This window comes from Solea senegalensis, unplaced genomic scaffold (genome assembly GCF_019176455.1).
Source record: "Solea senegalensis isolate Sse05_10M unplaced genomic scaffold, IFAPA_SoseM_1 scf7180000012571, whole genome shotgun sequence".
Classification (NCBI taxonomy): Eukaryota; Metazoa; Chordata; class Actinopteri; order Pleuronectiformes; family Soleidae; genus Solea; species Solea senegalensis.
The window spans coordinates 28,674-56,203 of record NW_025320653.1 but is presented as its reverse complement, the minus strand read 5'-3'; the positions used below and the strand labels follow the sequence as shown (position 1 = coordinate 56,203).

Here is a 27,530-nt window from a genome sequence, read left to right as displayed (position 1 = left end):
TTATATATGTACATGTATATATATATATATATATATATATATATATATATATATATATATATACATACTGTATATATATACATAAACATCTATTTCCTCTAAATTGGATCACAATTCTCTCAATTGACCTCATGTGCTATTAAAGAAAACCCAAATTAGAAACTGAGACCATTAACTCCTGAGACTGTTTACTGATGTCAAGGCTTCTTTTTGCAACTAGTGGAGTCGCCCCTAGTGGCTGTACACTCTCTTTGTCCATACAAGTAGGATTTGCAGCCATTATCTCTTTTTTGTGTCTTAATGTCAGTCAGTCATAATTACACAAAATTAGTACATACGGACAACTCTTGTCCTTTCCGAGTCTCTTCCTCCGTCCTGCCTTGAATTTCCACTGTCGCCATTCTGTACCCTCAACTCATCCTATTTGCCTCATCCATGTCATCTTTCCTCTTAGTCTTCCTTTCCTAGTTTCCGTTTTTGTGCTTTGCCTAGAGCTGCGGTCTAATGAGCAAGTGGCTGGTGTTGGGAGAGTCTTTTCTAGCTCTGAGGACAGATAATAAGCCCGTATGTTATTCACCACAGTGGCAACTGCAGCAGCCGACCAGTGCCAGCTCTCAAAGACCATCCCCCCCCCAGGGAAAAAAAAATATTTCCCATCAAATTCGTGGCTGCGCATCAAAGTACCAGGAAGAAGGACATACTTGACAACACTCAGCGACTGTGGCTGTGAGATGCCTTTGCATTACATTAGAGAGCAGCATATTGTAATGAAGAGTCATAAATATTTTCCCTCTACAAGTGATAAGCTATTTTTTCTCATTTGTGAGATGTATTTTTATTTTCTCCTCAGGCCTGTGTTTTGATTGCAGTGCATGTGTGTACTTCTAAGGGGAAAATTCACACCGAGAATGGAATAAAATTAAACAGAGTGACATCAAGGCAGCTGCAGTCACTTTACGCAATGTTCAAATTTAGTCGGTCATACTTCCGCTCGCCGTATAAAAAAAAGTACTATCATAAGAGAACATTTCTGACAACATTTCACACTACTTACCACACACATTTTTAGATCAAATACTTCCCCGGGATTTTTGTAAAGCAGCCCTCCATCAAAGAGACATCCAACGCGACAGATTCTCGTCACGATGAGTGTTTAGCAGTCTGCTGCCACACAGAAGATTTAATATGTAAAGCACTGCTGGTTATAACATATGGTCCAGCAAAATAACATGCCAGACATCTGCTGGGGCAGTGGGCACTTACAGAAGTACCAGCCAAGAAATCTCACAGGTAGAGACTGAGGATGTGCACAAGTATGTGATCAGCCAGTGTGTTATAAAACTATGCACTTTTAGTTTATGCTCAGTCAAAATGTTATAGTCTTCTCCATGTAACCACACATCTCCAGCTCTTTCTGATGTCACCTTGCTTACTTTTATTCATACCTGTGCCACTTTTTCATTCATTTAATGAAGTGTTTGATATGACTAATGGGAAGGATATTTGGAATTTACTTTTAGTGAAAGAATAATGTGAGCGACTGCAGCGAGAAAGCAACAGGAATGAGATGTTCTCTGCTCTGACATTTGACGATGAAACATCTACATTCCGTCATATTGCATGGCAAAATATGACTGTCCACAACATAGGAGGAAAATGAACATTAAAATGTTAACACCATAACGTCTCCATTTCACAATTCCTCCGTTGTGACACCAACATTATCCTCTTTCATCAGCTCTGTTACTATAAAGGTGTTTCATTAAACACGTGGTACAACTGAGTGTTATGGGAATGTCACATGCATTCCCTTTTTTGGTCATAAACAAGGTCAGTCAGTCATCATCTAACCGCTTTATCCTCCACCAGAGGGTCGCGGGGGGTGCTGTGCCAATCTCAGCTACATCGGGCGATAGGCGGGGTACACCCGGGACAGTTTGCCAGTCCATCGCAGGGCCACACACAACTAGAGACAAACAACCATTCACTCTCACATTCACTCCTACGGTCAATTTCGAGTGTCCAATTCACCTATTCCCCACATTGCATGTTTTTGGACTGTGGGAGGAAACCGGAGAACCCGGAGAGAACCCACGCACACACGGGGAGAACATGCAAACTCCATGCAGAAAGGCCCTTGTTCCAACCGGGGCTCGAATCCGGGTCTTCTCGCTGCAAGGCGAGAGTGCTAACCACTACACCTCCGTGTGGCCCCGTCATAAACTAGGTGAGTGGGCAAATTAAATATACTGTGACAATGACACCAGATGAGTGGTTAATGCATCACCTTTTGCTCAAAAAAACAGGGCAATGTGCAACATTTCACAAGTTTGTGGAATTCCGCATCAATGCAACATATAAAGCTGTCACCAATGTCAGCAGCGGTTGTCATAGATTTAAGTGTCTGAAAAAAAAAAAAATCTCAAGCCCGTCCATCGACTAGTTGTTGCATTTGAGTCTGAGTGGTATAGTGGCCGAGAGAGCATCAGGCCTTCCCTGGAGCTAGTCCGCTGGCATGGCTAAAAGCAGAATGAGTGATTGTTGTTGCTATTATAAGTGGGCTTGCACTTATTTTTCAATCGGCTGACAGTAGAGAGAAGTGGAAGAGTTAAGTAGTTTGAATCAACATGGTTGATGGTTGAATCAACATGGCAGCTCTGTGCCTGAAACACCTGAGCAACAAGGTACACTCTGAAATGAATTCAATTTATAAAAAAAAAGAAAAGAAAATCGCCCTCCTCATGTGCAAAGCACTTACTGATCAAGCACCATCATACCTTAAAGAACAAGTTTTACACCAAATCGCTTCAGTGCCACAATGCCTGGCTTACTTGTGGTTCCCCAGTCTACAAGAGTAGAGAGGAGAATAGGAGGCAGAGCCTTCAGTTACCCAGCTCCCAGTGGTGGTTCAGGAGACGGACACCCTGTCTGTATTTAAAGTTTTTAAGACTTAAAACCCTCCATTTTGACACAGTTTATTGTTAGAGCTGGCTAAGGGAAACCTGAACCATTTGCCATAGACTTAGACTGCTGGGGAGGTCCTGTGGTGCACTCACACTCACTTCCTCACACTCAGGGTATGAATGTGACATTATTGCACATCATTAAGCTTGTTCTTTCTTTCCCTAGCGTGTGCATTTTCTTCCTGTCTTCTCACTGTCTATGCCATCATCTTGCAGGTTGACCCTGGGCTGCAGGATCCAGATCCAGTTGTGAGGTGACTATAATTATCGTTGGCATTAGCAGTATTGTCAACATAATTATGCTATGACTAAAATTGATATGAGTACAATTTATTTTCAACAATCTATGCAACTGTGTGTATAAATGTCACCAGTGATTCAGACGTGTCCTGTCTAAACATATACAGTAACTTGATACAACTGTTATACTGTATATCTGCTGGTCCTCTGCTGGTATCTCTACCTCGCCTCCCTCTTTCCCTGTCTCTCCCCCTCCCTGCTCTTATCCAGCCTCTGGTGATAAAGGCAGGATCAAGGCTTAGCAGTAGGACTGACCTGAACAGCAACAGGGCTGAGTGGCAGACAGTTCACACAAAAAGTACACACACAACACAAACACAGCAGGTGACCCAGGGTAGTAGGTAGTGGCGGCTGGTGATGAAAAACAAGCACTACTTGAACATGAATTTGATAACGGTGAATAGACAGAAAACTTCAGTATGTCGCAAAGGTCTTTCTACAAGTTATGTGGCTTCATTGCGATCACACAGACTTTGACCTGGAGCTGCAGATCAAACACGGTGTACGAGCCAAGGAGAGCTTTGCTATCTTATTCAGGTTACTCATTGCCGGAAGGGCTTATTTGGGTAATGCTTATCCCTCATAAGCTATTTACATGAATCACAGGCTAGTGTGGCATGTGCATGTAAACACAGACGTATACTGGAGCATTCCACTCGCTTCGGGATTGGTCAACAGGGAAGCCATAACAGTGTCATTTGATTGGCCAGAGGGATGTGGTTGTAACCAATGAGAGAGCAGCACCAGGTCATCTGCTTACCAAAAGTTAAAGGACAGTCATACACACTCATGTTACCAGGAAACATATAAGTATAAGTAATTAACTAAACAGTGTGCACAACAAGTACACACCATACAATGTGTAAGTAATTTTTAATTTCATAATTATTTTTTTAATTATTTATGTGGAAGATAAGTTGCCTTCTTTTGTCTGCATTGTTGATGGAGGTGTATGGAATTAGATTGGTGTCAATATTTTCATTGTTCACGAAGCAAGCAACACTTTTTAAGAAGCAACTGGAACTCGTTCCCCAACTTTTCCCTGTCGATATCTGACAAAATTATACAAACGGTCTCTAAAGTTTATAATCTCAAAAAGTATCTAACGTTTATAACCTGACAAAAATGTTAGTTACTTACAATTATAAGTTCCAGACGGTCAGTGACGGTCTAAGCTTGTCACTCCAATACTCAGTAGCCAATCGGTAGGCAGCTCTCTAAGGCCTGCCCGTGGTCAGAATCGCAAACAAAAAGCATTGGCACAAAGAACAAATGAGGGAGCTAAAAAAAAATGTGTTGCTTGCGTCATGAAAAGTGTTGTTTGAAAAGATTGACACAAATCTAATTCCATGGAGGTGACGTCCTAGCGTCCCTCACTGACAAGCCACCCACTCTGGTGGTAGGGCAAAGAAAAGCTGGCGACTTTCTAGTAAGCCACAGCAGGGGAAATGGGCAAAGCACAGGTTACAACACATGAGGGAGGCATCCTCAAAAGGCAATCACAAGACGGACCACATAGGCAGTGCTACATGTTGTATGTTTTCAGACACACACTGACAATACCTCTGCACACAAACTAACCTCATCTTTACCTCTTGGAGAAAGCAAGTGAGGTCAGGTTTAACTGTGCCACTCAATCTCACTTCCATGTGCATTCACAGGCTTGAGTTCCAAGGGGTTGTTCATTTATCTGACAGGCCCAGGTCACTTAGATGATGGAAACAAGATGGAGGGAAAGGATACTGGCAGGTTCTACACAAGTAATAGTTATGTGTGTGGGGAGAGGACGTGATGGAGAAAGAAATAGTACTCCTCCATATCAGAGATAAGACCAGGGGAGATGCTGGTCAGAACCGATGGCCAGTGGCTCGCCTGGTTAGTCAGTGAAATATGGCCGCAGAGGCTCACCTGCATCCCCAGCAAATACCCCGGCTGTCATGGCTGCCCATGGGATGGCCCCATTTAAATGCATGAGAGCACTTCTCACAGCCAGCATAAAGAAGATTAAAGGAGGCTGCATTTTTTTTTTTTTCTTTCAGAGATCCAGTCTAAGCAACATAAGCTCAGTAGCCCAGGGAGAAAAAGGGAATGGTAAATTGTTGCTTTCATTAAAACTTCAAGGAGTCAGTTTCATTATGAAGGTTCAAAGGCATTGGTAAATGTGTGTGGCTGCTTTCTCCTTCTCTCTTTCTCTTATTCCTCTACTTCATTCAGTTGCGTAGCTGTATGAAATAATGGACAATGTGACGGTGACATGCAGTGTTGTTCCTGGAGGGCTGTTGCACACAGATCTGTGTCTCGTCGCTGGTATGGCAGGCACAGTGGGGTACATTGGCTTACTGCTGGCCCATCACACAAATGCTTCTGGTGGGTTTGTTGGGAGGTTTTCAAGAAGCCCAAATCTCTTATTTTGATTGCTTCTTCACATCCTGCATCCATGAGTAAGCTTTGGTCCATGTGACATAAATGATGTTACCAACCTGTATTCACCACGATAAGTGCGGACTCCATGCTTAAAGTCAAATGCAGCTGAAAAATTATTGGAATGGAATAGAATGTGATAGAGCTTGCATGCATGGGCAGGAAGTATGGAGATGCCTGTAAAGATTAAAAGCTGAAAATAAAGTACAAAGAGTGTTTTCTTCTGGTTTATTGCACTTTCTGTTGTTGTTTACATGGACTTGGGTTATTTTAGTTCTTTGCTCATGGTTTCCTTGTTATTTTTTATTTTGGAGCTCCTCCTACTGTCTGTACCTTGTCCAGCTACTGTATATCTACAGTGTTTGTCTAATAATTTTTCCTGACTCCGTGGTCCATTTAGTCTCTGTGCTCCACTGTCGCTTTGTCAGTCTTAATATGTTCTGTTTTGCTCTGATTTGGACTCCTGCTCTCTTTTCTTATGTCCTCATGTTCTGTTCCCGCAATACTCTTTGGGCTTTAGGTTATTTTTGCCTTTTTTTATTTATTTATTTAGTTTGTTTTTTATTCAAGACTATTTTTTGTGTCAATACTATACTGCATTTGGGTCATATCTTTCCCGCACCCTCACATTTTACTTGTGTTATGTTATACTGCAGCAGCTGTTCACTGTGAAAAAGCTCTAAAATTCAGTATACACTGCCTGCAGTGCACCAAACACCAGAGTCAGTGAGTACGTACAGCTGAGGATGAACATTGTAGATAGTTTTGTATGGAAGGGGCAAGAAATTAAGGATGTAAAAATTCACAGAGGAAGCTAAAAGCATGGTAATCATGACCACTGACTTCAACAAAGTTCTGTTTGAAATTCATAAAATGTTTAATTTGTTCAATTTCCTGGACGTGTGCGACCCAAGCTTTGACCTACTTCATTCCCCATTTTAAGTCTTACGAACAGCCATCAATTTACTGAGAAAAATTATCATAAAAACACAAAGGTCATAGACTCCTTTTAAGAAAACGGTTGCCTGCTGTTGCTTTATGGGAGCTGACAAACTGCACAATCCAAACATCGGCGTAATATATTTATAATTTGTTTCATCTGACCAAGGTCATGTATCTAAATAACTGTCAACTTGTAAGAGACATTGATAAACAGCCTTATCCACATCACTGCTCAGTTTTGATATATTGTAAATTGCAGTGGAGGTGGCATCAATCCCGGTGTATTGTATGCAATAAACACTTGGACACTGGACAGAGAGTAAATTGTGTTCAAGGCTTTGAGTGCCATGCACTCTTCAGTTGCTGGAAAGTCCTTGATGAGCAAAAGCTTTGTCTTCGGTGAGAGTGCGGGCGACTATTTGTTGTTTTTGGGGGTGACGGTAGCTCAGTGGTAGGGCGAGTCGTCTTTCAACTTGAAGGTTGCGGGTTCAGCTAGTCTACATGCTGATGTGTCCTTGGGCAAGACACTTAATACACACCCACGTGATAGGAATAAAAAATGTGCCGCACATGGATGCGCTGAACCTGTGAGTGAATGGCAAAACTGTAGTGGTAAGCAGCTTCGAGTGGTCATCAAGACCAGAAAAGCGCTATATAAATACAAACCATTTACTTTGGCGAGTGGAAGGCTAATTGCTATCTGTTATCGTGACAGTTTCACACAGGCGAAAAGGGATCGTCTTGCAAAAGGACTTTTGTCTAGCTGGTGGCAATATAAGCAACAATGTGAATGTGGGTTTGATCATGTGGCTAGTATGGAATTATATTTGTGTCAATATTTTCAAACAACACTTTTCATGAATCAGACAAAACCTTTCAAGAAAGCAAAAAAAAATGTATTTAATCATAAAATAGTGTATTTTATTGTTTGAATACACTTGTTCTATACGTTCCCTGACTTGTTCTTTGCACCGTGAAGGTTGTTAGTGCGCATAAAACAATTGTGTGTATCTAATGTTTATGATCTGACAATATGATCAATATAGTCTAGCCTGTGCATGTCCATTAATATGTCCGTCCATCTGTCTATGGGCCTCATGCGCATGACATTTTGACAAGTCATAGGAAAAAGCATAAATAATCAAATTTATGATGGCTACGTTCTATTTAGTTTCGTGTCCACACTTACATGAACTGAACAGAGCCATTGTTTGATCTATGTATGCACACATGTAGTGAGAGTGAAGGAACCACTGCTCAATAAATCACAGGTGTGCAGATGGCAGATGGAAATATGGGGAGAGAGGGAGAACATAGTGGATTAAGAGCGTCACAGGCACGGCTAAAAGATTCCGACTGTCTCATGATACCATCCAAAAGGTCAGTCTCATCCTCGCAAAGACTATAGCAAAGACAATTATGTGCAATAACGCAGACACATGCGTCCTTTCACACCTGCTCCCTCTTGCACGAGTGCTCCCATGTTTGCCTTCAGAGAGTTTGGCGGATTAGCACTTTAAATAACACAGCGCTGCGATATAAGGACAGAGGAACTTAAAAGTAGAAAAGATGGATAAGTGTGGAACGGGCAGGCATTTTTTTTATGGTTGGTATCTTTTCATTAAAAATTCATACATGCCAAGTAGGGATAAAGGTTGTACCCCGTGGCTGAATGAGAGAGAGTGTTTTGACGTTAAAGCTCATACTTTTAAAAACAGGGAAAAGGGCATTTTCCATACTGAAACAAACAAAAAAAAGAGGTTAAAACAACCACTATGCTTGAGGGGAATATGTTGCAAAATGGAGTTCTTTGTTTACAAGCAGAGTAAACATGAGTGCAACAGTGTACCAGACTGATTGTATTATACTGTTTTTATGCCGTGACCAAAAACGAACAACATCCCAATTGTTGCCGTAATTCTGTCAATTCTGATGCTCCAGAGCAAGTTCTGCAGTACATTACGATAAGTCACTTTTCAATGGACACAGCAAATTGAATGCGGGTCACGACAACCAGGGAACAGCTGCTTATGGGATTATTCACTTTACTACTTTACAGTCACTGGTCCTGTGACATTTATGAATGGATAATGCAATTTGTCTCGGAGAGAACGCCGCTCACAAGGAAAGATTGGGCAATAACTTGTGGATTTAAGATCTAATTCAGATTGCCCAGCCACCCTGGCTCTGGTCGTAAACCCAACAAAAAAAAAGAATGATTATGTTGAAATGAAAATCTGCCAGAATATACAGTTCAGTGAATATGGCTTGTCATGTTTTCTGTGCTCCAGTGAAATGAGAGCAACGTTTGGAGAAACTTTAACAAGAGAATTATTTCACAGACTGCTACCATATTATTTATGATTTTAATACCAGCAAGGCCACTAAAGACCTAATTTTATGACGTCAGGAAGCGAGGTGGGATCATGGGAATTATTGTCTTGTTGCCTCATTTGGTTCCCCTGTGCTTTATGAGGCAGAATGCACAGCAATCAGCAGTGAGTTGTCATGATCCATGAGTGACAATTACTATGGGCGGCAGATGGGCATGAATTATTTGTTTATTAATAAAAAAAGGATAGCGACAAACGATAAAAGTGACTATCATTAATTATATTAAAAAGATACAAAACTGAAACATTATTCATCAATGGCGACCTAATTTGGTGCATCTATTATTACGTGGTGGCAGCAGCAAGCATTTGTTGAATGGACTGCATCTGTGTTTGCAGAATTGATTAAATTTGACAGTGTACATCCCACAGAAGGGCTGAAATTTACCAGGGTTAGCTGCCTTTATTAGTTTAACCTCCTGTGAACCCTGCATTTCTTTCATTAGCTCTCATGCACTGTAATTCAAAAGTTATTCAACAAATAATCCTGTGGAATATTGGAATCATGCTAGAGGGTTAGCCCATCCTTAAACTACACACAATAAAATAAAATTAAAACTAAAATAAAACTACAGACAACACACTGGCTCACTTGTAATGCTGAATATTTCCTTCCTCACTCTGATGTTTTATGGGAGGTTTGAGTCGGAAGATTATAGCAGAGATTGTTAAAGCATATAATGATGTCATTTAAAGGCAACAAAAATGAAATGGCCGATTACCTTTAAAAGGACATAAGGATAGCTATGGATTTAAAAGTATGAAAATGTTTTTGGCTAATGTAAGCACACTACTCGACAAATTATGTAACATTCGTGACATCGTTTTTAGATATCTCAATGCAGAAATTTTAACTATTAACACTGAAGCCTCAAAATGTCCGTCTGGACTTTTTTGCTTATTATAAGCATAAAAGGGCCAGAAAATGATCCTGCGAGTAAGTGCTTCTGCCCATTTTTCCAGAATAACCTCCAATATCTGGCAGTTATTTACAATTTACCGCATGTTAAAATAGTGTATTAATTAATTTGAAATGAAGAAAAACAATAAAAAGCTTTATTTAGAAAAATATTTGTGCACAAACCCCAGATTGTGTTTGTTAAATTTTAACAGAATAAAACTAACAAAAAATAAAAAAAATAAAATTTGTCTGAGGTTTTTTGTCTCAATGTCCAAAACCAGGCCACAAAATGTACACTATAGTGGCGTTTTTCCAACTCTCTCCTCTCTGGTGACAAAGACACCGATTCGCCGGGTTCCTGCAACAGAACGAGTGAAATTACCGTAATAACCACATGTTGGCTTTGACATGCAACTTCTCAGCTTTTAGAAACCATTGGCAATTTCCCGATAGCACAAACTGCAGCGCAACTACTGTAATGCAAAATGCCCTTGCGCAAACGTGTCGTCTGCTCGGTGTCATAATATCACTGTATATTAAAATGCTGTTTTTAATCCAGAGGTTACAGAAACCTAGCAATGCTGATTTTAACTGGTTGAATTAGATTAGATTAGATTCACTAGAGTGAAAAGATAGATTCAAAAGAAAAGAAAATAAACCATGAAAGCAGCAAATGTGAAACAAAATAATATTCAATGACTATACTATGATACAGTGTACTGCCATTAAACTCACCTCACGGTTCCTTTGGATTATACTTCACCACTCAGTGGTGAAGTATAATAATAATATTTAATAATAATATTATATCGTAAATGTCAATAACTTCACTATAATACATTGCAGTGCCATTAAACATTAAACTGTACATGATACTACACCATAATAATATAATTCTATATAAATATGTCTTGCATGTGTTTCATCAATGTTTCATTTAAATGTTACTCATCGCGGAAGCCATGCCGGGCTTTTGAGAATATCTTTCTTTTAACTCATTCCCAACCTAAAATAAATCATACTCTAGCACTAGCACAACTTTTTTGCTTACGCAGCTCTCCGAGTAATTCATGGGAATGATATTAATATTATTAATTAGTATTTCGTGCACAGGTTATGCCTCCCTCCCACCACCATGTTATGTCTAGGGCTCTGTAGGTGAGAAACATGCATGCATACAGATCTACATTCATTTATTGTGTAATTACTCTGCACAGAAAAATCCTGTCAAAATCCAATCTATTGGTGCTTCAGTGCCGATTATAAGATTTAACAGAATTAAATTGTGGTTTACTGTGGCTGTGTTAAGGCCACTGATATGAAAGCATCCACAGTGCAAGTTAACTCACTCACTAGCCTTGGTTATTATTATGCTTTTTATTACTGGAGCAGTTGTTGCATTAAATTAACACTGAATGTTGGATACACTGATGGGAAGCACAGTTTAACAAATAGAAAAAACTATTTCTGATTGCAATCAGCAGGCCGCAGACACACTGTCAGTTACGCTGAGTGCGAAATGAAATAAAAAGTTCCACTTCTGTGGGATGAGAGATATAAGAGGTCCTCGTGAGATGAATGAATCACTCTCCAGCCTCTGCATTTCATGATAAAGTATTTAGATTGTGCTGACTTTGCTCGTGCAGCTGTGGATGGTTGTATAAATGAATGTGGGGAAATTATTGAGGTGGGGATTGTGTCTATGTTTCGGCTTATATATGTTCATGTTTTTTTAAACCTAACAAAAAAAATCACCTCCCTGTTACATTTTAGTGCACCTCCTAAGTAATTGCAGAAAATTCTCTTAAATAATCTAAGGGATTTGAATAAGTTTCTACAGCAATGCTAATGGCTCTGTGAGGCAGCACTTAAAGTTTTAAAATGAATACTAATTTCCGCAGGCAAACATGCCTCATGTAAAATAAGACACCTGAACTCTGAAAACCCAGTGTGCAATGTCTAATTTTAACAACACATCCATGTGCCAATTTTGTTACATCACGTTACATGAGGTGTGACATCATAGATCTAAATTAGAGAGCAGAATACAATATGTGGTCATCGTAATTTAAGCAAGATTATCTTAAATCTTAGATTTCATGTGATGATGTACTCACAAGGAACGACACTGTGTGGAAACCACAGACATTTAATGCTGTGTCTCCCTATCCAGGAGATACCAGGATATTCCCACGGAATGATGGTACCATGGACAATAGTCAAAATAATAATCCAAGTGACTCACAGTGCTGAAAAATAACTTTAGTTCATGGACTGAACTAAAAATGTAAATTTCACTGGTGACTGTGCAAAAAAATCATTATGTTCATGAAGTGTCGGACTTGCTTTGCCTGGTCGAACTAATTGGCCCTGCAATCATTAGAGTGATATTTATGAGTGTAAGTTTAATATACTAAACTGGTTCCTGACTTAAATCCAAATGGTTTTCAACCAAGACAGTGCAGTGGTTAAAATAAGCATGTTTTCTAAAAAAAATAACAGCAATACAGGGCCACACAGTTGGTGTAGTGGTTAGCACTCTCTCCCCGTGTGTGTGGAGGTTTTCTCCAGTTTCCTCCCACAGTCCAAAAACATGCAATATCTTTGTAGGTGAAGCCAGTGGTTGTTGGTCTCTATGTGGCCCTGTGATGGACTGGCCGTGCCTATCACCCTATGTCAGCTGAGATTGGCACAGCACCCCCGTGAGCCTCATGTGGGGGATAGGATGGAACAGCGATATAAAAGCTAAAGGAAACAGATAACACACACACACATTCAATGCACATTTCATCCAGCACAAAGTGCCAACATTCATTCATCTTCTACCACTTTATCCTCCACATGAGGGTCGCTGGTGCTGACATAGTGTGAAAGGCGGGGTACACCAATGCCTTTACAATTAAAAATGAATCACTAGGTCATTGCACATATTGTCTTCTTGAGATTACTGTGCAGGTAATAACTCTCAAAGAGTGTCTCAAGAGATTCCATCACATGCTTACACCTGACATTAGTGATGTCTTATGCATCTGAATAAAAACCACTGAATTATATGAGGCGATCCATCTTTACTCAATTCAATTTGTTGTAGGAGCCATAATATTCAGTAATTATATGAGCAATTCAACATAAAAATGGAATTCATGTCCATTCTAACATGATTGATTCTGTTTCATTAGCCATTTATCAAGTCTTTAGCTCTCATCGCAAATGATTTCCCCGCTCACTATTGTTTACCGTGCTCAAGGATCAAAAAGTGGACGTTGAATTTTATGCAAACTCTTCATGTCTCATCAGTGCGACAACTGTGTATTTTTAATGGGGTGAAATCATAATTCACTATTCAGTGTTGCCTCTGTACAAAAGAGATTTACACAGTTCCCCTACTAAAAACACAATTTATTTTTAAAAAGCTGATAGAAAAAACACATTAGCTATCACATACAAACTTATATCATATATAGTAGAACGTATTTTAACTCGCTGATCGAAACATGAACCTGTCGTTGTCTTCTACAGACTTGAAGTGCTAAGAACCTAACACAAGAATACCATGACATGGATGACTTGCCCGTTGACTAAACTTTCTCATAAAAGTCAAATTTGGTCTGAGGTGAAAAGCGTGTCGTTATATTGAAATTCTTGTCATGTGCGGTGACCCCGCTGCTCGGTACCAGGCGCCTGGGCCCTGCGAGTTTGCCTCTTTCTCATCCACCACAAATTTACTTTGTCTGATCATTTGTTTTCCAATTACTTCCCTGTCCCTGCAAGCAGAAAATTGTCAGCTTTGGTTATGTGAACCCAGTCTTGGGTCTGTAACCAGGGGCAATGTTTGATGCTTAGAACATTTTTGTACCCATTAAAAGATGAAGGCAGGCTGAATTATTATCCTGCAGAGTAGATTGGGTTTTGCAAAGGTTAGTTTAGATGGTATAGAGCAGCCACTCAAGAAGATACATTGATCGCTTCGTGGTAGATATAAACCTACAAGAAGTGTGGAAAAGTGTGTATGTAAAAACTAAAAAAGCTACAGATAAAGAAGTGATGGAATTGTTCATAATTTAACTCACATACACTAAGCAGTGTTCGAATATTTGTCCAGTGTAAGAATAAGTGCAATTTACACACATTCATGTTAATTGCCAGAAACCTGTTCCTCCAGCCCAGCACTGTAATTTAGATGAAAGATGCTGAACTCAACCTCAAGGAGAAGATTACACCCACATAATGGGGGAATACAACAGATGAGCTGAACAATGGCAGGGAAATTAAATGGGACTTTGAGAGGCACAGCAGAGGGAAAAATAGCAGGGAAAGAAAGCAGCAGAATCAATGTTTGGCTATAACTGTCGCATTAGCTGTGATGAACGAGGCCGCCGACAGAAACTCTGAAAGTCAACGCGGGACATTCCTATGATCAACGGCTGAATAATCGGACACAATGGATTCTGGGAAGGAGAGGCGATATGGTGCCGTGGATCCCCGAAGAGGAGCATCATTTCATATATTGACCTTTAAAAATGCTATTAATGGACGATATCTTGGGTTCGTGGACGTACGGCACGCTATTGTGTGTGCGGTGGAATTACATCGTGAGCGCTGCCTCCACTGACAGCCCGTTATATTTATCTGGGGTCATGTTTCACGTAACGTAGTTTAAGTTTAAAACGGAAAGGGCACTTAAAAGAAAAGCGTCTGAGTAATCGGCGAGAGAGAAAATGCACTGAGGCTGGTCACCGCACACACATGTCTGTCGTGTATCTCTGTGGATAACAAAGAGAATTTATAGCTCACATCTGCACATGCTGTAACACTGAGAGGTGAGAAGATCAGAACATGGGTGTTAATGAGCCTGATTTTTTTTTTGCTAGGATTTTACCATTTCTCTCTTCATTAGACGGCGTCTTGTAAGAGACAGGAAGCGCCTGTTCAGACCCTGGTATGAAGACGTGTTCTCGAACAGGTCTGTGAACTCTATAATCCCCTATCGGACTCATTAGGGATCACCTCCTCAGCTGATGTCATCATTTCTAAGAGCCAAAACGTGGATTTAATTCACAGCCTCGGCTACAGCGCTGTCCACTTGTGATCCCATCTCTCTGATGTTAACACCAGGTCTAAACTGGGACAAAGAGGACACAGAGAAATGATCCGTGACTGTGCTCTACACACAATAGGTAGTGGAGCAGTACAATGTTTTGGGGGAATTTGGGGAGTTTCTTCACAAGGGAAACAGTCAGGGGCAACACAGTTGCTGTAGTGGTTAGCGCTCTTGCCTTTGCAGCAAGAAAACCCGGGTTCTAGACCCAGTCAGAACGAGGGCCTTTCTGCATGGAGTTTGCATGTTCTCCCCGTGTGTGCTCCGGTTTCCTCCCACAGTCCAAAAACATGCAATATGGGGATTGGACACTCTAAATTGACCGTAGGTGTGAGTGTGAGAGTGTCTCTATGTGTTGTCCTGTGATGGACAACACCCTGCCGCAACCCTCATGTGGAGGATAAAGTAGTAGGAGATGGATGGTGGATGGATGGAAACAGTCAGCCAAACTAATAAAAATTCACCTCTGAAGTTCACCACTCAACACACGATCTTGCTTCTTTATCACGCACAATATCCACAGTTTAAAACACATCAACTTGGGCTTGTGCTGACCGCAGTAGCTAATGAGCGTCGCATTAATCTTCTCATTAAATAATTACTATCAAGAAAGGGGACAGGAGATTAACTGGAAAACGTCAAACTATTCCTCAGATGAGATTAAATTATTGTCGCAGTGTAGCTGCAGCTAAATTAACCCCCACAAGGGCCTCAGCATAAATATTTGTTAATGAAAAAAGCTGAAAATAAGACATGGATAAATCCAGTTAATGATAAGTGATTAATCATGAGTTATTTTTTAAGCAAAATGCCGAAGTCTAATGTGGCTCCTGCTTACTGAATATTAATATTTGAAAGTTTTTTTCCCTGAAATTCAGCATCTTGAAAATAGCAATCTTTTTTTTTTTTTTTCCACTTTTTCTGCTGCTGAACAAATAAAAACAAAAACTGTCTTAGGATAATACCAGCTGCCCCCAGACTTCCACTGTGTTAATTACTTGCAAACTGATGAAAACACAACTTATGAGCTTAAAACAATCAAGGTCATAGAAATAGTGCTTTTCTTTGAGTGACAGTTTGGTCCTCTGTGATGGTTAATCCAGTTACGTAGAATGATATGGCGGGAAACTAGAGGCCCACTTTGCACGGATGCAAATCCAGCCTTAATTGTCGCACTAAAGTAAGACAATATACATCTAAAAAGGGGACATTCAAAGTGCTAAGATACAAAAAGGAAGAGCAGAAAGAGAAACACGGGGCAATCTAAAAGATGCAAATAAACTAGATTTAAAAATGCAATAAAACGGGGCATAAAAATAAGGCACAATTGAATCGCTTGAGCAGTGGGAAACTGGCATAAAACTTTTGTGTGCTTTTCTGGTTTGTGGTGCATTAAAACTCGGGGCTTTTTTCCTTCATCTTGCTTTAACTCTGGGTACAATAAAGAGACAATTTAAGCACATTCTGAGGGGTTTGGAGCAGCGGTGGGCTGTTCAGTGTTCTTTAACATGTGACACACACACACACACCTGTGCTACTGAAGGCAATTTGAGTGCACTTCAGATTATTTTGACATTCTAGAAGAAATGCCGTGGCTGTAGGAGGCGCTTGTGACATAAAGCATTTTGTTTTTGACAACTTACATTCATATATATCATCACGGACACCTTGGTGGACACAAGAGATATTTGAAATATCCCTTAAAATGTGATCAGATGTAATAAGGGGAAAGTCTCCGTATACAATGGATTTTTTTTTTATCTCTCCCAGTGGAAATGCTTTTGTATTTCCCTGCTGTTTGTGGAAGGAGGTCTTACCTTGTACGATGAGGTAGACCTGTGAGGTCTTGGGCTGCTGCTTGGTCTGTATGGAGCAGGTGTAAGAGCCCTCGTCATACACGTCCACCTGTATATCACAACATACAATATGGCTTTTTATTAGTTTAATAGCAAAGACATGTTGTAATTGCAATGACAGAGCAATGGGTTCCGTGTATCTTTTGGTCAATTCCTACACACAATTCCCAAACGGATATTTAAAAACAAAAATGAATGGTTATTTCATTTTCGTTTCAAAATACAAACATTAAAATTGAATTACAAGGCGCTTTTTTTTGTCAGAAAGGGATGGACTAAAATTAAAAAAAAATATTTGTTTTTCATTTTCTAGTTGTAATAACAAAATTAAAATCACTAGAAGACAGAAACGGAAAAAAATGCCCTTTTTTTCACATTGATTCATTTTTCCGTTTCTGTCTTTGCTTTTGGTATCAGATTCATCGGAATTTTACGAGAGGGAAGTTGAAATATTATGAGAAAAAAGTTGTCATTTTACGAGAATAAAGTCGTAACTTTAAGAGAATAAAGTCGTCATATTATGAGATTCTTTTTTTTTTTTTAGCATTGTTTAATGTATTATTATTAAATAGCAACAGAACACAGATGATAGCCTGCAGTTGACCACTGTCAGCCATTTTCTCCTCCAGTCCACAAAAGAGATGACTTTCTCTTAATAATAATAATAATAATAATAATAATAATATGAATTATTTCCCCAATCAAAATGTAACTTCACAAAAGGCTCGGCGTTTCTCATCATGACACAAGTTGCAGCTGATCATCTGACATTTTGCTTAAATAATAATTATGACATTATTCTCATAATATTATGACGTTTTTTTAAAGAAATTATTCACTTTGGCCCTAACACTCCGCCGTACAGGGATTATGACTCTGAGAAATGACAAATAATAAAGAATTATTGGAACCTCTTAAACCATTGGTTCTCAGATGTGGGCAAGTGGGCAACTGTTCTGTGAACCGTTTCTAGATTCAGCCACTGAGAAGCAAAGGAGACTCTCGCACGCGTACTAAACTTGCAAGAATGATTTTATCATTGCAGCGCTTTGGTCCCAGACAAAGGTTTGCAACGATACAATCATTCTTGCAGGTTTAGCCGAGTCTCCTCACTACGCACTGATCGATGTTTTCCTCTTTATGCACCTGTCTTAAGAAGTGCATGTGCAAAGTTTCTTTTTTTGCCCCCTGTTTTAGATTCAGCTATTACAATTTCATGTTTTTCATCATATTATTAGTTACACTTGGGCTGGATATTTCAGAGACAGCCTCTGAAATACTAATTTACTTATCACTAATTAGTCTTACTAATTACTTTTAAAGCAATACATGGCCTTTCACATTTGTACTAAATTGCACTTGATAACCTTCGCTGTTGCCTTGGCTCCTCAGGCAGGACCATCCATACTCCTTCCAACAATTCCCTATTTCAGCATTTATGTGTACAGTGTCTCCACATAAATTCCCGATTCCCTTTAGTGACCAGACAAAGGTTTTCGGTCAGAGCTCCACAGCTCTGGAACTCCCTGCCTGAGGAACTTTGAAATCACTCCTCAAAACCCATGACGGCATGTGTTGTTCTTTCCCCATTGACTGTGTGCACTCTTACTCTGTAAAGCACTTTGTAACTGTGTTTTAAAGGAAGTGATTATTAAATAAACCTATAAGCATAACCAAGTCTAAAGTGGCCAACAAATGTACATTGGCCTCTGCTTTTGTCGTCAGAGTGCAACAAATAGTAAACTGATTGTAACCGTGTAAAGGGCAAATAGATAACTTTCTAATCAAACAATTAACAGACAAATTATTTGAAGAGTCCTATGCATATTTAAAAAAAAAAAACAATGAGAAAAAAACCCTGTGTTTTGAAGTAGGAAAAAAAAAAGAAATCTGCCAATTCAAAACCAACAACAACATTATCTTGTCGTGGCATTCTGATTGAATTACAGCACAAGGCCCAATGTGTTTTCTTACATTTAAATAAAATTACAAAATTGCAATTTCACTAATCCTCCCCAAAGTGCTTTTATTGCCTTAAGCTGGAAATATGCTTTTGTGGAGATACACACAAATGCTGTTGTTGACTTACACAGGGAGGGAGGGATAATTCACTCACACGCACACACACACACACACACACACACACCAAAGTGCTGGTGGGGATTTTTCAGTTTCCGTTCTTTGGGTGAATTTTGCCAAAACATCTCCACAAGTGATCCTCTAAAACAAATTCCCCTTGGAGATACTTAGTTGCTCTCAAGTCTCATCACTGTGTGTCTATGTTGATAATGCTCGGTGGATTTTATTTTCCATTGTCTTGATCGCTTCCCAAAGTGACACCGCTTCTAACACAAGTGAGTGCAGCCGAGTGACACTGGAGAAAACTAATAATTCCAGCTTAAATCTCGGAGCTGCCTGAGCCACTGGTGTCCACAGTGTACATTCCTCACCCCCTCCATGATTCATAAACACAAGTAACCCACGCAAATACATTTCCTTGTAAAACGTGAGGACGTCAGAATGTCAGTTATTTACATTTTCCTTTGGATACATTTCACATTACGGCAGCGCTCACAGCGCAGATGCAGGCAGGAAGTTTGCATGAGGGGAAACAAACAAATATAAGGGGTGTGTATGTGACATAGGCGAAGGTTATTTCTGGCAATAAAAAAATAAAAAAAACATGGAGCTGTTAAATTGTTACTTGCTGTTTATTTGGGTGTTATGCAGTATATAACTTTGCTGTTAGAGTTTAAATCTAACGTTTGTCTTAGGATTTGTATGTATTTAACATTTTGGTAAGTTTACTAAACCCATGTATGTTTGTATATTATTTGCCAAACATGTTGACTTGGTTGACAGGTTATCACGTTATACACAAGTGTATTTTAACCCATACACTTGTTTTAAGTGTATTTTTTCCATTAAACATACAGTATATATAGAGGTTATAAGAATGTGCAACATAGAGTGTTGTACATCCTTTTTTTCCAGCACAATATATAGGCAATCTGATAAAACACATTTTCACCAACTATATAAACACACCTGAGAAAAAAGTTCAAAGTTCACGGTTCAAAGTTCACTTGGCTCATTTTTATAAACAAAAACAAACAAAAAAAAAATGAAATGAATAAAATGAATCAGAACTTTGACTCAACGACACATAAGAAGGGAAAAAAAAGTACCCTGAGGTGATTGGTAGGTTTATATAAAACCATAATTTGAATGGCTGATTTATCCCATGCAGGGTTAAATGAGAATTTCCGGAGCGACTCATATCACAAGGAATGCTTTTATAGTTCTTGCTGATAGTCAAATGCAACAATCAATATCACCGTCAAATTCAGTCCATTAAATATTAATCCATTGTTACCTTTCAGACACAGGCAGTCCAGCTGCTTGCCCACATTTCTGATCTTTATAGTTTGCTCTTTATACTACACGAACCTAACCACCCTGGTTTCTGCATGTTTCGTATGTAGCGGATACACAATCATTAATCTCTAAATGTCAATATCAAAGAAGCAGTATCGCATTTAAACGTAAACACAAATCAAAAGTGTAAGCACAACATTTGAGTGCAGTTTTGAGTCCAACATTACCTTCTGAATGCGCAGGCTGTACTCCAGCTGTCCTTTAGTGACCAGATCTACTCTGGGGTCCAGGGACCATTTGTCTTGACCGGCATAGATGATGTTGGATCGATTGAGCCAGGCCACCTTGGACACTTTGTCATCAACATAACACCTGTGGGCACAACAAGAGCAAGAGAGGCCTTTCATTAGGAGGACGGAATATGAAAACATGGGAAAATGTTGTGTTTTAAGTGTAACTTTTTTTGTAACTTTTTTCACAGGGTTTCTGCCTGCTCAGCAAATTGACATAGTACAAGGACCGATGTAGAGTAGAAACAGAAGCCGGTGTATACAAGTCAGTGACCCGTCACGGTGACTTTAAAGCACTTATTTTAGGCTGCGAAAAATTGCAACGTGTTGCTGTACATAAGGATTTACACACAATCATGTGTTGAAACAACGGACCAAACTTTGTCATAATTCAGGGTTATATTCGACACTGCTGACCAGCAAGGTAACTGTAATGTTTGGTAGCTGATAAGACAACAAAGTTAAGGAGCATCTCGTATTCTCTCCCCCGCTGAATGTGACACCCTTGTCCTCCGACTCGTTCTCTCATTTTACACATTTTTTGAATCTGCTTTTATTTCTGTCTGGTAAACACAACTTCTTTAAAAGGTGAGCCTATTCCTGTCTGGGAGAAAGGACACCGTTATCCTCTTGTTTACCTCTTGTTGCGTGCCGTCAGAACATTATGCCAAGTAAGCTTGAGCTAAAACATCTTGCACGGGAGAGAAGGGAGCCGAGCGTCTGCCTAATGAATAAATGTAAATGTGGGAAGACGTTGGAATCAATGAGAATGGATATCAGCTGTAATGCAAGCTGACAGTAGATGTGTCTCACATGCAAATTCTGGCAACTCCCCGAGCCCTGGCTGTGCTCACTGCTTTGCAATGTGTTGGTATACAAGAGAGTAGATTAGTGAGGCAGTGGTGTGCTGCTGTCTTTGGCAGGTGACCCAGGGTGATGCACAAAAGTGGTGGTGCAGTCACCCCAGCCTGTTACCCAGTGGGAGTTGGATGTCTGATTTGTTGAGGGCTTGTACGCGCAGCTTGAAACACGGTTGAGGTTCTTTCCTTTGTGTGGAGTCCAGATAAGCAACTGTATTATTTACTTGTGTTGGCACACCTTCTACTTCTCCCCTCCCAAGTGTAAATCCAGATTTGCTTGAAAACATTTTTAATTGTTTCTGTTGTCAAGTTCGGTTTTCTTAGTATTTCTTTCTGTACGGTGATGGTTTTTGAAATGGTAATTGCAGACCCTTATTTTCAGGGCCGTTTCTAGCTTTGTGGGGGCCCTGTGCAAGACGCTGTTGGGGGCCCTAGTTTGATCCCTAACCCTATTACACTTTAAACGCAAAACAGGCAACAGTCATGATAACCTCTCATATTAAAATGAAACAATCATTCCCATCATACCTGTCTGTTGGCCTCAGCCAACACAAGCCTCAAAATGTCCGTCTGGACTTTTTTTTTTTTGCTTATTTTAACCATGGGCCAGAAAATGTCCTCTTATTTACAGTTTACTGCACATTAAAGGAGTGTATTAACAATTTAAAGTGAAGAAAAACAAAACACCGTAGCGTACCGTAGTACATGAACACCAGATTTTGCGTGTTAAATTTGAAACATTTTCTTCAATTTTTGTCTCTTTTTCCCTTTCTGGTCACAAAGACGCTGTTTTGCCGACTTCCTGCAACAGCCTGAGTAAAATTAAACCATAATCAATGCAAAGTGCAATTGCGCAAAAGTGTCGTCTGCCATCATTGCAGCTTATTTTATTCCTATATCCTACATTTATTTTTTTCAGGTCATTTTAATTCTCCTGAGGCTTAACATGCAGCTTTGGGGCCCCCTGGTGGCTTGGGGGCCCTATGTTAGTTACAAATGGCTATGCTTATTTTTGGGAAAGTGTTCCCTTCGAGATGTTTTGTAATATCACCAATTGCAAGTGTTTGTTGATGCTTGATCAAAGACGGACCCAAAGCATCCAAAACTACTCCAGACACAATGTCCTGTAATCATGTAATCTTCATCCTCACATGTAGTTTAGTGTAGACCGTGCTATGCCTCTCAACAAATCATCCATGAATGATAGGCCCCTGTGGCTCATGATTCATGCAAGTTATCTGTTCAAAGCCTTGGAACTTTTTTATATTCTCACCAAGACCTCGGAGATACAAAAACATCAGCTACAATCCCACGAAAATAAGTATAAATGTGCACAAAACACACATGGAATTCCTTTTTCGAGCAAACACTGTCAAAATGATTTTGGTTTCTCCAGCAAAAAAAAAAAAAAACACTTCATTGCAAAGAAAAATGTGTGTGCGGCCGTTCTAAATCTGACATTTATGAAGGACAAGACTTTGTAGGAAATACAGAGTGACATGGTTTTGGTGTTTGCAGTGAAGTATTAAACGTCCCTGGCTCACTGAATGGCTGCATCTTGGTTTTTTTTTTCTCCCCCCACTGAGCTTTCTTCCTTTCCTACCTTATTACCTAAAAGTCTCCTACCGTGAAGTAACTGAGAGGAGGATGAAAAAAGAAAAGCAGGGAAGTGGAAGACAGGAAGAGAAGACGTGAACAGAATATGACAGCAGTTTCCTTCCAAAAACTGATATACCCAAATGTTTTATGTATTGAGGATTTAAACACAGAACATATTAATGCTTTATTCATCAAGTGAAATCAATGATTTAAATTAATTCATTAATAGTTATTTAAGTTAGCTTTAATGAATTCTTATGAGTACGGATCCAAGACACATATTCCTGAATGAAACATCACTGATGACAGACAGGCACCACTCAAGGTCCACAATAGAAATCTTTTGATTGACACAGTGGAATACTTTCTGCAGTGCCGAGGGCAAATTTTAGGTTTTTCGGATTGTAAATGTGGGATTTTAGACTCTGTGAGTGGATTTGACAGAAGTTGCATCATGAAAAGAAATAACAGCTCTTTTATTCCTCTGCGGGGAATTTTCCTAAATTCAGGACTTAAGGATGATGTGTGATCAGAATCAGAAAAAAAAAAACAACATTATTGTCAGAGAATTGTCTTTGACGTGGCTCAACACACCAGAAACAGTGCAATATCAACTTTATTGTATCTCTTTGTAAACATAGTAAAAATACACAGCATAAGAGACTGTGTTACATGTATCTAAATGCATGTTTTTTGTTGCCTGGTTTCTTATGTGCGGCAGCATTCATACGACTTAATTTAAATATCTAATTGCAATTAGTTTGACTGAAATTGCGATAATGGTTTGCAATATGAGGGGGAACGGTCATTTTTACATGATTGCAGTTTGATATGAATAACATATTTAGAATGATTACTGTGTGATATTTGTGCAGATCTGTGAGACGCATATAAATTTAATCTAAAATGGTAATTTGACACACATTTTGGCTTTAAGAAATATTGCGGAAATTGCAGTTGGCTGTATCCTGATTTAGAGACAAATTTCGAGAAATTGTTTAGGCCTAATTTAAATCCAACATAAATAAAAAACCTAATCTTTAACAGGAGTAGAAAGGTGAGTGATTGCAATAGAATTCATTCAAATGTTGAAAAAGCAAATAAATACAATACATAGTACATAAGTGGGTGTAACAAACTGAATGATACCCCTCATCGCTGAGACTGAAAAATCTGAACTGTCCGAGTTAAGTAATAAAACACAGCCAGCAGTGGAGTTATGGTACAACTGTTCACCATGGCAACAGGTAAATAAAGATCAAAAAGAAAAGAGAGAAAGAGCGGAGCCTCCATTTGAATTCAGTGAAGCACAGTGCACATTTATCTCAGAAAAAATAAGTTGTGAGAGAACCTTAGCTCGAGACAATCGGGAATAAGTTTGCACATTTTCATTTTTGTTTCACCGCAGTCCACTGGACCACGTTATTCTGAAGACTTTAATTTCCTCACTGGATGCTGAAATCCTTCTGTTTGTTTTTTTTTGTTTTTTTTTTTGTGCTGTTGCTAGAAGATGAAAATGAATAAGTCATAAGTTCATATATCTTTAATTGTAAGTTGATGGTCTATCGCAGCAGCCAAATGAGCGATTTGCAGTGATTTGTTAGTGGAGGCGTGTATTTTTCTGGGCGTGTATTTCAAAAATAAATCCTGCTCAATCGCATTTAATGACTGTATGACCGTACTAATTAGTTTATGTTATAAACGGTAGTGTTTTCAGTCACGCCACAATCACGCTCACTCAGATATAACCCATAATATGCGAGTTTTCTTGGAACATTTCACCTGCCATTCACTCAGTGAGTCTTATGTGTCTAACGCTACACGCAGATTTCTCTTTATTGTACATCAATCAATGTTTCAGTGCAGGGGAAATGATGGACAACATTACATTAATGTCATATTAATATCCAGAGTTGAAGTTTTAGAAAGGCCGTGTAAGGATTTTACATCTGGACTAGGGAAGAAGTGACAGTGTGCGGGTAATAATTGAATGTACAAATTATACTTATATGAAATTATAGGGGAAAAAAAATTAAATATATATATATATATATATATATATATATATATATATATATATATATATATATATATATTTATCATCTCAGAGTTAACAAACTCAGATTTTTTTTAATGAATCTGCCACCAGGGTCCCGCTGAGGAGACTTAATAAACACATGAAAATTACATTTTTCACACCAGGTAATTAAAAGAGTGAGTGCTTAAGGTTAATACAGTGCATCTCCCACAAAAAAAAAGAAAAGAAAAGACAGTAGTAATTACTGAAACCGTGCAGTGTGACAGTGACCAGAAAACAGTCTTAGTATTACTACTGTACATGCATATACGGCACCACTGTGCATTGGGAGGAAAATGGTTCTTTTCATGTTGTTTTTATTGTCAGAGCCTGAGGCTCGTATATGTATCTTATACATGAGGGAGAGAGTGTGTGTGTGTGTGTGTGCTTGTATCTGCTGCTTCCTTAGGACCCTTTCCTCACATTAACACACTTTTTGTATGAAATAATGTGGGTACACACCCCCACCAGACCCGGAACCTCTAACCCCAGCAGGGTGTGGTGACCGCTGCCACCCAGAGGATCCAATTCTGGGAAAACACGACTTGTGCCGCTGACGTCCATGCGTCAACAAATCAGCTTTTCTGTTAATTGCCCTCGTACACACTTTCATAAAACATGTTTCTGATATTGCGAGTCCAAACTGGTCTTCTGGCATTTACTTCTATTCGAAGACCAAAACTATAAAACAATTTATGACACGATGCCCACTGTGACACCTGTGGAATTGTTGGTGCATGTTGAGATTGTGGGGCGTGGGTTTCGTCTGAACTTCCCGACCCGGCGAGAAGTAACACCAAAATGAATTCTAAAAGGTCACTCCTACAGTATGTCCTCTGCCTGAGGTACTTTCAAAGTAATATCAAAGCAGCGCTCTATGATTCCCACAGTCCTGGGACAGCTGCCAAGATGGTGAGGCAAACTTCAGTGTGCGGAATACGTAGTGAACTATAAGGAGAGACATATTCTTTCCGGCGATTATACCGTCTGTCCATGTGAGACAAGCCGTTTTCACTGTGAATAGCGCTCCTCTAACGTGTCATGCAAGCTCTTACACATAAATACAGGTGATCGGGTACGATTAATCATCCAAATGTCCCAAATTGTATTACCTCCATTCAGTAAGAGGTTACCATGTGGTGACAAAACACATGCCAGCACACTCAGAATTCAATCAGAGCTTCATATTCTGCTGCTCTGTCATGTTCTCATCTCCCCTCGCCTTATCTCTTATCCTCTCATCTCTTTACACCTCTGCCTCACTACCCCTCTACTCCTGCTCTTCTCGTTCCTCACCCTGCCTCCCTTTCATCCCTGTCCTCCTCTGTCTGTTGTGTAGGTTTGGTCTCCCCTCTCATCTCTCCATCACTGTACAGCAGAAGTGGACAGCATGGGATGAAAATGCGAGGAAGTATTCACTGATCTGCACTACAGGACAAGTTCCTCAGCTGCCTGTGGTTCCCCACTTAGTCAGTCATCCCTTGAAATACTCAAGCTTCCAGAGGGCCCTGACAACTCTTGCTACAGAGGGTAGCGCATGCTCAGTCGTGGCTATATCCTGTTCTTACTAATGAGCGTGAGCGTGGGAAGTAGAAACGCTTCTATCACTTGTCAGAGCAGTTGTCTGCCTGCAGCTCCTGCTTCCTTCTAGCCAGCATATCTGTCAAGGTGTGTCCTCACTGGGCTGGTTTCTCACGCTGTGCCCAGCTTCTGCTGGACCACAATGAGAAGTAAGAGACAGGCTTTTTCTCACTGGCCTCATCTGAGGAGTATTCAACAAGTCACTTCAGTGAACGGGATTTGATTGGAACGGTGGGCCATGGTTGAGCGATTTGTAATGAAAATACATTCCATTAACTGGCTGCAGCCCTCGCAATGATGCACTTTCTGAGCTGTGTTATTTAGCCAGCATGACTTTATTCATTTGAATATTTGGCAAACAAAATAAAAAAAAATAATAAAAATCTGCCTGTTTTAATGACAATAACATTTCTTTGTGTGCAATCCTTTCCAGAACGCTTGTTCTCCACTGACTACATATTCTCACCTAACATGAAAGTGCTTTGCAAGTATTTGCTGATGTTCGTGAACAAAAAAAAAAAATCTTATTAAATGCACTCTTTGTACAAAGTGGCATTGTTGTTTATCAGTCCCCTCAGAGACCAGGGCTGGGATTACACTGGGTCTTGCTTGTGATGGATGCCTAGGTTGCTGCTCTGCACTGTTTTACCCTGAGCTTTGTTGATGGATGCTCTGCTGTGCTATATTATACTCTTTTTCTGCCCCACTGTGCTGTGCCAGTATGGACTGGCCAATAGGCTACGGCTGACAGGGGACTGTGTGGGCTGACAGATGCCTGGGCCAGAGCTGCTGAGCTGGGCTTGTGTTGACAGGAGGGCTGGGCTGGATGGATCCCTGCTCCAGGGCTAGCCGTGGGGGAGGACCAAAGAGC

General features: G+C 39.8%; 1 protein-coding gene across 1 annotated transcript in view; it reads right to left on the bottom strand.

Annotated features, from left to right (window-relative positions):
- Positions 1–20,665, bottom strand: part of LOC122759885 (limbic system associated membrane protein) — a 66,690-nt gene extending 46,025 nt beyond the window's left edge. Inside the window, exons 1-2 of the mRNA XM_044014872.1 lie at positions 20,480–20,665; positions 16,836–16,923 (exon numbers count right to left, since the gene is read on the bottom strand). Coding sequence (XP_043870807.1) covers positions 16,836–16,923; positions 20,480–20,659 — 268 coding nt within the window. The 5' untranslated portion in view covers positions 20,660–20,665. The remainder of the gene's footprint in view (positions 1–16,835; positions 16,924–20,479) is intronic.
- Positions 20,666–27,530: the final 6,865 nt, after the last annotated feature.